The 12,475-nt window shown below is 37.8% G+C and overlaps 1 protein-coding gene across 1 annotated transcript in view; it reads left to right on the top strand.

The window, feature by feature from the left end:
• Nucleotides 1-8,188, top strand: part of NPY5R (neuropeptide Y receptor Y5) — an 8,995-nt gene extending 807 nt beyond the window's left edge. The window contains exon 2 of the mRNA XM_005860519.2: nucleotides 6,565-8,188. Within this exon, the coding sequence (XP_005860581.2) occupies nucleotides 6,574-7,914 (1,341 nt within the window). The 5' untranslated portion in view covers nucleotides 6,565-6,573 and the 3' untranslated portion in view covers nucleotides 7,915-8,188. The remainder of the gene's footprint in view (nucleotides 1-6,564) is intronic.
• The last annotated feature ends 4,287 nt before the right edge of the window (nucleotides 8,189-12,475 follow it).

Genomic DNA, 12,475 nt, shown 5'->3' with positions numbered 1-12,475 from the left:
CCGCGCCTCCCAAAGCTGGCCCGCCACCCGGAGGCAGCTGCGCCCCCAGGTTTGCGCTCGGGTTTGCAAGGGGGCCTCCTAGGACAAATGCCATCAATAACATCCATGCATACACCTCGAATGACAGACACAGGGCATTTTTATCCCCAAATGTACCGACCTTTAGTTTATCATGGAAAGAAACGGACCCATTCATCATGTTGGAGCGAAGCCCGGAGACTTTGCCTGAGACCAGGAAAATAGCCTGGAGCACTCTTAAGCAGGATGGTGCAGCCCGAGTGCATTTTAAATGTTAGGTTTCTCAAGGGAAGAGAAACTCTGCTGTTGGAATAGAGGGGAGAGGGTGGCGCGTGCCTGCCTGTTTGTCAGTGGAGCAGCAAGCAGAGCCGAATTTATCCTTCCAATTCAAGTTTTGTTGGTTTTTTGTTTTTGTTTTTTGCCAGATTCTGGCTTTAAAAATAAATCGTGGGAAGATTTGAGAACCTGGAATCTCGCCATTGTTTCAGGATCACAGCAAAATAAGCCAGAGCCTATATTTTATCACTGTTAGAGGGGAAATTTACATTTACTTTATCCTTTTGTGTGAATGGCACCCTTTGTGAGAAGAAAGATGTGCATTTTTATTAGGCAGGAAATGATCCTAATAAGCATTATTTAAATGTACAAGCTAAGCCTCTTAATATCCTTTGAGCTCCCTGCAGTTCCTCCTATTATTCTTTCTGAGAACTATCTACTTAACATACTTAAAGTCTACTCAGAAGATTTCATTTGTCTTGTTGACAGCTATAGGTCAGACTTTTTATTTAAAAATTACAATAAGTCTTTCCAAAGACACTGCTTTTTAAAAATTGCCACAATTTGATAAAGAATTTATTTTTTTCACGTTTTACTCATATGATTCAGGTTTGATGTTCAGCCTGGTAATTCAGGTGGTGGGAGATAAAATTAGATGTAAAAGAGAAGAACAGTATCTCTTTTATTTACACATTATTTAGCCACCATAGTGATTTCCCACAGTCAATATCAGATTTCTTTTCAAATAACATTTCATTTTGAAAACATTTTCTCTTTGGTTATATTTCACATTTTCTCTAGGAATCTTACTTTGATTTTGCATAAAATATTTATGTTGTATAAAACTGTAACACATTCATTCTAACACTTGTTGAAACCGGAGAATTATTCTACAGACTGGCATTTCCATTATAAGTTTGCTTGTTGCACTTTTCAGGAAAAAGGAAGCGAAGTGGTAAGTTTAAGGAAAGAAATTCTTTGTGCTTTTTTCTCTTTCATTTTAAAGTGGTTGTGTGGTAGGCAGTTAGACAGACATGCGGAGGAAAAGGACCAGAGGTCAGGTACAGAAAGTCACCGGGCGGAAAGCCCCTGGTGCATAGCAACTGGGAAAACAGGGACCTCCTCCTCAGGGTAACCTTTCCTCCCCTAGATGATGGCTGGTCTATCTGTCCCTCTCCAGACCACTCCTCTCCTGGCTTGTTGCTAGTCATTCAGTTTAGGACCCCCCGCCCCCCCCCTCGTAGGGGTGAACAAGGGGGCCAGAGAATAGCCCTTAAGTACTAAGCCCCGAGGACAATGAGGTTCTGACTCACATCAAATACATCTAGGCCTCAGTTGTGTTTCAGCGCCAGGCTCAGAAAAGCAGCAAAACCAGACAAGTGACCCAAGGGCTGACCTCAGAAGCAGGTGCATTGATTAATGACCCCTTGCCCTGGCACCTATCAGTCAGTGGAGAGTGATCCTGAAAGGACACACCTAGAAAGCTAATGAATATTCTATTGAGACTCTCCCCTGGGACCTCCCCTAAAATCTCCACCCTTAAAAGCCATTAGGACAGAGGACCCAGCACTCCCCCTCCAGGGTGTAGGCCAGTGATTCCCAAAGTGGGCGCTACCGCCCCTTGGTGGGCGCTGCAGCGATCCAGGGGGGCGGTGATGGCCACAGGTGCATTTGTTTTAACTTTTTTTGTATTACCTTTCTATTCTGAGTTCAATAAATAGTTTCATAATTTCAAACTTCAATGTTTCTAATTTACACCTTTCTTTACTATATTTTACGAAAAAGGTAGAAACATTAATACATATATCTTTCTGTTTAATTGCTATTAAAATTTAAAAAAAATTAATTTCCAGGGGGCACTGAGTAATATTTTTTCTGGAAAGGGGCGGTAGGCCAAATAAGTTTGGGAACCACTGGTGTAGGCCCTCACCTTTCCCCCTCCTCTTCCCTTATACCTTTACCCTTCTCTCTCCCAAAGCTCCAAGGGCCACTCTTTTGCCTCTGGAACTTGTTTCCTGAGCCCTTTTCTTCTACAGCTCACTTCTTCTACCTCTGTGACTTTTTAAAGCAGTGGTTCCCAAACTTATTTGGCCTACTGCCCCCTTTCCAGAAAAAATATTACTCAGCCCCTGGAAATTAATTTTTTTAAAATTTTAATAGCAGTTACTCATCGCCCCCAAATGCACCTGTGGCCATCACCGCCCCCCTGGATCGCTGCAGCGCCCACCGGGGGGCGGTAGCGCCCACTTTGGGAATCACTGTTTTAAAGGAATGTTCTCTTATAGTTTGAGTCTTGGCTCTGAATTCTTTCCTAGCCAGAACTCAAGTACCCAGATTGCTGAACCCAGGTCAGATCTGACCCCACCCATCTTACACCTGGTGCCATTCTTATTGCCAACAGTTCCTCTACCTTAGATTTTCAATTTTCCAAATGCTTAAATACCCCCTGGCTGTAATGAGGCACTTTTAAAGAAACTGCTTAGCATTCCCCATCCCCTCATTTGCAATATCCATTACTTAGTTGTGAGAAGTCCTTCATTGGAGCAAAAATCCACAGAATGCTCATTTAGTGCAGAGCATATCAGGTATTTTATGTGTGTATGTTTGTGTGTAGGAGGAGTGGGGTTAGAGAAAGAGCAGGAGAAGATTGTTTACATATCACACCAAAACAAAGTGAGTTAATGAATGTTGGGAGAGATATAAACATAAGAAAAAATGATAATTTATTAATCTATCTATAGGTAAGTATCCATTATATTTGGGAACAGTGCAAGTGGCCATGCTGTAGTGAAAACAGTAGGTCACTGGTAGTTAGGAGAGTGTCACTCATTCATTCATTCATTCATTCATTCACCAATCATCTATTTAGGGCCCTTTATATCTCAGACACTTGCAATCTGCAATTACTCACTGTGTAAACTTTAATTAATCCCTCATCGAATATTCCTCAAATAGTACCTTGTATTAGTTGGTTTTTTTTATTAGTTGTTCAATTAATGCTAGTTGAATGATTAAAGAAAGGAACAACTAACCTTTCTTACCTATTCATTAACGAAAGGGACCTCCTCTTTAAATTATATATAGATTAGTGTCTTTTAGGGAGGGAAAAAAGTGTTGTTATCCTCAGTTTTTCCTATGTTCATTAAATCCTCAGGATGGCATTTCCTTCTTCTGCTTACTAAAAAAAAGCTGTAATTTTATAATTTAATGCATTCAATATTTTATGTGAATACTAGAGGCCCAGTGCATGGGATTCATGCACTGGTGGGGGGCGTGACCTGCGGGGATCGCTTGCTGTGGGAGCACCACTCATCTCGGTCAGCTGAGCGGAGCTCCCACTGTGGGGGCGCACTGACCACCAGGGGGAAGCTCCTGCATTGAGCATCTGCCCCCTGGTGGTCAGTGCGTGTCATAGTGACTGGTCGACCAGTTGTTCTGGTTGTTCCACTGTTGGGTCGCTGGGCTTTTATTATATAGGATATTTAAAATAGAAAAGGTTTAGGGACAAACTATACAATCTGATGTACTTCTTTTTCATTTAAATAAAAACATGTTGTAAATATGTTTTGCTAATTTTGTTTTATGTTGCTTATGTGATAGCCTTTATCAATCAAGATATCTAATTTAAAATTTTAAAGTGTTAAACTATCACATTTGTCCATGTAGGTATCTTCTCATTTCATTTTGGGATCATCTGAAAACTTGACTAATTTCAGTGATATATATATATATATAATCACTCTTAAGTTTGATCTTTTCAATATGTATATATAAGTCCATGCATACACACGTGCACACACACACACACTCACACACACACACACACAGAGTCATACTCTAACCTGAATTTGCCCATATTGCCAGGATGATTCATTTCTGATATTTTAAAGCTGGGGAAATGAAACTATTCTGAAATGATTAGTAACAAATATTTACTTAGCATCCTCTATTAAGCATCATTACTATCCAGGTAGCTGCAGGGAGGCCGTAGTCTAGTAATGTGATGAATAAGATGATTCAGTAGGCCTTACGAGCTACTTTTATACCAGTTATACTTTCTCACTTGAGGTAATATCAATGTAAATTACTGACTAGGATCTAAGAATAAATGAGTAAGATCCTGGGTGTTTTGTTTTTTTTAAAATATATTTTATTGATTTTTTACAGAGAAGAAGGGAGAGGGATAGTTAGAAACATCGATGAGAGAGAAACATCGATTCAGCTGCCTCCGGCACACTCCCTACTGGGGATGTGCCCGCAACCAAGGTACATGCCCTTGACCAGAATCGAACCTGGGACCTTTCAGTCCGCAGGCTGATGCTCTATCCACTGAGCCAAACCGGTTAGGGCGATCCTGGGTTTTTGAATTAATTTATCTTTAAAGGGATCTAATTAGCTACCAGAGAGTAATTCAGTCAACATAGAATCGGTTGTAGATGTGAAAAACTTAGTTTCAATCTTTCTCATAGCACAATGGTGCCTATTTGAACCTTGCTGCATGTAAAACTAAAGTTAAAGTTATTTATAATGAATGTATGTACACAATAGGATTTCCTGTTTGGAAATGTATTGGACCAAGACCTATAAGTTGAAGATAATAGTGCTTACTGTTCATTTAAATATCTATGTATCTTTATAATTTTAAGTATAATTATCCAACTTAGATCTGGCAATAAGTAGATCAATATATATTGCTTTCTAAGACACACATATATCAAGGTCTCTATAACAATGTATATTCTTCAGAATGAACTATTGCTGTCTTGGGTGGGAAATTTTTATTAAATAAGAGTGCTTACTTTTTTAAAGTGGAGGAGGAGTTCCTTTTAATTTTAGAGTTATATACAGTTTTGTGCTTCATCAGGAAGTACTGTCAAATCTAGTATACAACAGTAAATAAGTAATACCATTGTGATATTAATAATATAATCTTAGTTTCCTTTCAAATAAAGAAACTTATGAGGTGTTATGTTAGTATAACTGCTACATTTGACTTTAATATATAATATTTTCCTTAAACAATATGAACTTATTGAATCTCTTTAAAGATAAAATCTAGCCCTGACTGGTTTGGCTCAGTGGATAGAGCGTGGGTCTGCGGACTGAAGGGTCCCAGGTTCGATTCCGGTCAAGGGCATGTACCTGGGTTGCGGTCACAGAGTGTGCAGGAGGCAGCTGATCGATGTTTCTGTCTCATCGATGTTTCTAACTCTCTATCCCTCTCCCCTCCTCTCTGTGAAAAATCAACAAAATATATATATTTTTTAAAAAATAAAATCTATTTTCAATTTCTAACAGGTAAATTTTGTTTTTAAAAACAGCAGCAGCACTGCTGGTCAGTGGCTGTGTTAATTCATGAGAATCTGGCATATCTCAAGGACTGAGAATTGATCATGGAATGTTTTTGCCATCCAGCATTGTGCTCACATAGTCAACAGTACAACTTGATAAACATTTATTGAGTGTCTACTGTATACACGTAGGTACAGAGCGTTTCTGCACTCGAGAAGCTTTAACAGTTTACAAACTACTAGACCATATTTAGGATGCTAGGTTTTTATTTGAATTTTGTATTTTCTCATAAATATTTATTTAACATCTGCAGTGGTGAAGTTACTGTGCCATGTATTATGGTAGATACCTAGGTAAGGGACAGTTTCTGCTTTTCTGTTGCTTAAAAATAAATCAGGTAGATGGTTTGCATTATAATTGCAATGCAAACCAGATTGTGACATGTAGCATCAGACAGTTATAAACAGAGCATTATGTGGGTTGGGAAGAGGAGATCACATTCAATTGAGTAGACCAAGGAATACTCTAGGATAGGTCTCTTTAAGTTTGGTCTTGATTCAAGTAGGAAAGGAAGGAATGTTTAAGGTAGATTATATGACTACACCAGGTATTAGGTACCTTGATTGGAGAAGAATATTACTGAGCTACTGCAAATTGAGTATCTGAAGTTCTTATCTACATTTGCCTTTTCCTTGCCTTACATTATTTCCTACATTAATTTTAAAAACCAAGTTTGTTATTTTAACACAAGTTAATATCCCATAGAAGTGACTATAGACTTAAACTTACTGTAATTGTTATTGGCTGAAATTTGCACCGCACTTGGAACCAATTGAAGACCTCACTAAACATTCTTAAGAGGTTCATAAGATAATGGGAGCAAATTGTAAAATGTACTTACCCTCTCAGTGGATTAATTTATAGTAGTCATGTAATTTTTTTTCAAGTTGCTAACTAATGTCTTTTTATTCCAAGCAGGACTATACTATGGATTTAGAGCTCCAGGATTATTATAACCAGACACTTGCCACAGAGAACAATACTGCTGCCCCTCGGAATTCCGATTTCCCCGTCTGGGATGACTATAAAAGCAGTGTAGATGACTTTCAGTATTTTCTGATTGGACTCTATACACTTGTAAGTCTTCTTGGTTTCATGGGGAATCTGCTTATTTTAATGGCTCTCATGAGAAAGCGTAATCAGAACACTACAGTAAACTTCCTCATAGGAAATCTGGCCTTCTCTGATATCTTGATTGTGCTGTTCTGCTCACCTTTCACACTGACCTCTGTCTTGCTGGATCAGTGGATGTTTGGCAAAGTCATGTGTCATATTATGCCTTTCCTTCAATGTGTGTCAGTTCTGGTTTCAACTTTAATTTTAATATCAATTGCCATTGTCAGGTATCATATGATAAAGCATCCTATATCTAATAATCTAACAGCAAACCATGGATACTTCCTGGTAGCTACTGTCTGGACACTAGGTTTTGTGATTTGTTCTCCCCTTCCAGTGTTTCACAGTCTTGTGGAACTTCAGGAAACTTTTGGCTCAGCATTGCTGAGCAGCAAGTATCTATGTGTTGAATCGTGGCCATCTGATTCATACAGAATTGCTTTTACTATCTCCTTGTTGCTAGTACAGTATATTCTGCCCTTAGTTTGCCTAACTATAAGTCATACCAGTGTCTGCAGGAGTATAAGCTGTGGATTGTCCAACAAAGAAAACAAATTAGAAGAAAATGAGATGATCAACTTAACTCTTCATCCATCCAAAAAGAGTGGACCCCAGGTGAAACTCTCCAGCAGCCATAAATGGAGTTATTCATTCATCAGAAAACACAGAAGAAGATACAGCAAGAAGAAGGTATGTGTGTTACCTGTTCCAGCAAGATCTCCTCAAGACAATCACTCAAGCACACTTCCAGAAAAATTCGGCTCTGTGAAAAGTCAGCTCTTTTCATCTAATAAGTCCATACCAGGAGTCCCCACCTGCTTTGAGATGAAACCTGAAGAAAACTCAGATGCTCATGACTTGAGAGTAAATCGTTCTATCATGAGAATAAAAAAGAGATCTCGAAGTGTTTTCTACAGACTGACCATATTGATATTGGTGTTTGCTGTTAGTTGGATGCCACTACACCTTTTCCATGTGGTAACTGATTTTAATGATAACCTTATTTCAAATAGGCATTTCAAGTTGGTGTATTGCATTTGTCATTTGTTAGGCATGATGTCTTGTTGTCTTAATCCGATTCTATATGGATTTCTTAATAATGGAATCAAAGCTGAGTTGCTGTCCCTTATACACTGTCTTCATATGTCATAATTCTCATTGTTTCCCAAAGAAAGAACAAATGTTAGGATAATCTAAAATACATTCATGATAACTTTGTGTATATAATAAACAAATTTTATTAATTTATGAATTTAAATTATGTATGAGTTCTGAACTTGAATGTCAGTTCATAGTACATATATGAAAGATAATTTTGTGTTACAATACAATGAATTCATTTAGTTGTATAATGTCAGTGTCAGTCCAATCTGTGATTTCATCTTAAAAAGTAGTTATATTACCTTTCTTTTCCCTTTGCCTTATAAACAAGTGCATTGTATTTTTTTGTTTAAAATAAAAATTGTATCTACCAACTCAGTATTTTTTGTTTCAAATTATAAAAAAAAATTTTCCTGAGGAACATTTAATTAAAAATGTGAGGGATATCTTTTATCTCTTGATCTTCATTTCCATTTCATTGGCTTCTTTTTTAAAAAACATTTTTATTGATTTCAGAGAGGAAAAGAGAGAACATCATCAATGATGAGAGAGAATCATTGGTCAGCTGCCTCCTGCACCGCCCCTCCTGGGGATCGAGCCCGCAACCCTGGCATGTGCCCTTGACCACAATTGAACCTGGGACCCTTCAATCCGAAGGCCGACACTCTATCCACTGAGCCAAATCGGCTAGGGCTATTTCATTGGCTTCTTAATGTTTGGTTTGTGAATACACAAAAAATGTTTAGTATGCCCAGCAAATCATAAATAAATGACAGATGTATGCCCAAGTCAGGATTACAACTGCAGACATTGGGGACAGTTTTAGAACTCTTATAAGAATGTGTTTATCTCCTATTATTGATAATTGCTCAAATTGTCAACTTATCTCCATTGTCCTAGTAATACACAATTAATTTACCAAATAGAAATGGATTTTAATTTTTTCTAGACTTATACCACAACATTAACACTTTCAAGTGAAGATTGTTTTCATATACATCTTTTATATTCTAAAATGTGAAGTATAAATGGTATCTGTACTTCCAAGTATTGAATACTTTTAAAGAATACTTAGTGTCCACAGGGAAAAAAAGTTAATTTTTTTTGCGGGGCAAGATATAGATTGATTAATATAATTTATGCTGATTCAATACTGAGGTCTCATATACTATCTTACTAATTGAGGTCAAGCTTTTCAATTGAATTTTTTTTGCCTGTTTTGTGGGTGTGTTTTTTTTAAGTGACTCCCTGAAAATAGTTGAATATTTGCACATATGGCTCAGATTGCTGTCTTCAGTTCCTATAACCAGTCCCTGCTTTGATTCCCGTTCTTAAGGGGAAAAAAACAAAACAAACTTAGTTTGCAAATAATTGGTAAGTCTGATAGTTGTTTAATCAACTGCAAGTCCAACATCTCTATATTGGCTTTCTTTGGCCCCCTCCTCCTTCCACCCTAGTTGATGTCTCCACAGAGGGAAAGCTGGGAACGGCTGGTCCACTCGGTACCTTCCGCTGGTTCCTGCTGACCTCCAGTCCAGTCCAGTAGTCATCCTGCCTGGTCTCCATGTACATCAGCCTCTGCCCATGCTGTGTTGGGTATGGTCTGTTCTCAGCAAGTCAGGGCCTGAGAGTCCAGCCCCAGAGCCCCCCTCCCCTGCTAACATTCAGATATAATCTCTCACTGTGGGGCCACTGAGTCTTGGCCACGTTCTCCATTCTTTCCTAAGCCTGGGCTGTCCTATGGGGGTCTTGCCCCGGCCAAGTCTGGGGATTATTCAAGGAACTTTAAACTCATCACCAAGAACTGAGCAGGAACTTAGGACATTCTACTCCTCATATAGTTCACCAGGAACTGAGAGAGACAGCACGGCTTTCTTGGTCCAAATACTATAAGCTGCCACATCTGCTGCATGTTCACCTCATGTTGCTGTAAAAGCATTCTGCTTTCCAGACCCTTTCTAAATTTTTAAATATGAGGCCATGTGCAAGCCTCTGCTTTTAGCTTCCTTCCAATCCATCTGGTGCTATATGAGTGTCCGCCCCAAGTTTTTATGTGATGGCAGGTAGAAAAAGTGAAGGAACTTTGGTTCCCGTTTGCTTCACACCCCACCCCCAGTCCTTTTTGTTTGAAGGTTTTCTGCTTCTCCCTGCCTACTAAGAACGCCCCCTACTGACAATATCTTCATTTTCCTCTGCCCTATAGCTTACAGTAAAACCATGTTTTGAACATCAAGGTTTGCTTTTGGAAAACAAAGCTCTTGTGATTTAAAACCGTCCCCTTTCAAGGCTTAGATGTAAGACTATTGTCTCACCCTGACCCAAAACACTGAAGTCTAAGCTAAAGAGCTACCTCTTATTTAAAAGCAATAGGCATTTTCACTTTCACTGGGGCAATCAATTGCAAGGTTTAACCTTAGTGGCTAAGGGGGACAGGGAACTCACAGATAAGGGCAAATATAAATACATAGGTATTTTATACTGTTACAGTAACTTACATGAGCAAACGTACAATAACTCAAACCTCACAGATTTTATGCTTACTGATAGATGAGTTTACTTAAACTGGATAAATTAATTTGAGCCTCTTCAACTATTGAATGCAGAGGAAGCAATTTATCTTCCCTAACCAGAAATGACTAAATGTTCTTAATAATTGAAAACTGAGAAGTTTGAATGGGTTGGTGGATTGAAATCATTAAGAAGGGGATTAATGGATTTAGATGACTATTATGAGTAATAATTTCTTCCATGGAGACTTGCTTAGTGAGCTAAACAATTTATGTTCAATCAACTTCCCATTGCTTAAGAGCTGATTATCTAACTTTTTTTTCCTATTCTCTCCTGGTGTCTGATTTGATTTCTTTTTCCATAGTACTGTCACAAAGCATGGCTAGGGGAAATAAATGGAGATAAAATTTTAAACAGTTAACATCATTACTTTGAACAATTATTTTAAAATATTTAATTCAGGAAGAAATGTGAAATTGTGTTTTAATGGTTAAATCATTCCTGCTGGCTGTGTTGTCTATTACTGTAGATAATAAAGCACTAAGTGAAAAGAAAAATCTGGGAACAAAATACCACGTGCGGGTGTGCACGTACAGTGCGATTGAAACTTCGTGGCCCATGCGCAGAAGTTGGTATTTTGTGGAAGAGCCACACTCAAGGGGCCAAAGAGCCGCATGTGGCTCGCAAGCCGCAGTTTGCTGAGCTGCAGTTTGCCGACCACTGCTCTAGATAGTTCATCCTAAGTTCACTTGGAATTGGCTTGACATCTGTGTTAGCTAATTGTCCTTATTCAACAGAAAATAAAATGCCATATTCCTCTCTGCCAAGCAGGATCCAGGGTAAGCTCCCACAGAGACAGGGAGATCAGGTGAAACCTTGATATTTTTAATTCAAAAGACAGGACTCCACAGCCCTTAAGAAAAAATTTCCTGGGTTGTAAAATTGGCAAGAGACTTTTTGAGGTTTTAAAAAGACTTACAAATCAAGTGGACAGAGGAAGGATTTACAATGCTTTTTAAAGAAAATTAATCCAGCACCCATTTATGATAAAAATGCTCAGTAAAATGGGAATAAAGGGAACATAACGTAATAAAGTAACATATATGACAAATGCACAGCAAACATTATACTAAATTGGGAAAAGAATTAAAAGCATTTCCCCTAAGATCAGGAACAAGACAGGGATTTCCACTTTCACAATTCTTATTCAACATAGTACTACTGGAAGTCCTAGCCACAGAAATAAAAGGCATCCAAATTGGAAAGTAAGAAGTAAAACTGTCATTATTTGCAGATGATATGATACTGTGTACTGTATAGAGAACCCTAAAGATTCCACCAAAAAAAACCCCTACTAGATCTGATGAATGAATTCTGAAAAGTAGCAGGATGCAAAATAAATATCCAGAAATTAGTTTCATTCTTTATACACAATAATGAACTATCAGAAAGGGAAACTAAACAATCCCATTTACAATTGCATTAAAAAATATGTAGGAATAAATTTAACCAAGAATGTAAAAAAAAACCTGTACTTCAAAAATTATAGGACACTGAAGAAAGAAATAGATGATACAAATAAGTGGAAGCATATACTGTGTTCATGGATAGGAAGAATTAACATCATTAAAATGTTGATATTACCCAAAGCAATTTATAGATTTAATGCAATTCCTATCAAGATACCAATAGCATATTTCACAGAACTAGAAAAAATGTTCCAAAAATTTATCTGGAGCCACAAAAGACCTGAATAGCCACAGCAATCTTAAGAAAGAAGAACAAAGGTGGAGAATCACACTACCTGATATCAAACTATACTACAAGGCCATAGTAATCAACCAGCATGATACTGGCATAAAAACGCACATATAGATCAATAGAACAGAATAGAGAACCCAGAAATAAACCAATGCCTTTATTGGTTTTCTAACCAACAAATATACTAATTTTGCTTACAAATTCTGTTTTATATGTGGGTTATTTTGGATTTTCTACAGAGAGTACCATGCTGTCTTCAAAATTAATAGTTTTATTTCTTCCTTTCCCATGCTCATACATTTGGTTTATTGTCCTTTACTTTTCACACTGGTTAAGTTCTTCA

This window comes from Myotis brandtii, unplaced genomic scaffold, assembly GCF_000412655.1.
Source record: "Myotis brandtii unplaced genomic scaffold, ASM41265v1 scaffold136, whole genome shotgun sequence".
NCBI classification, from domain to species: Eukaryota; Metazoa; Chordata; class Mammalia; order Chiroptera; family Vespertilionidae; genus Myotis; species Myotis brandtii.
This window is presented reverse-complemented; position numbering and strand designations above follow the sequence as displayed.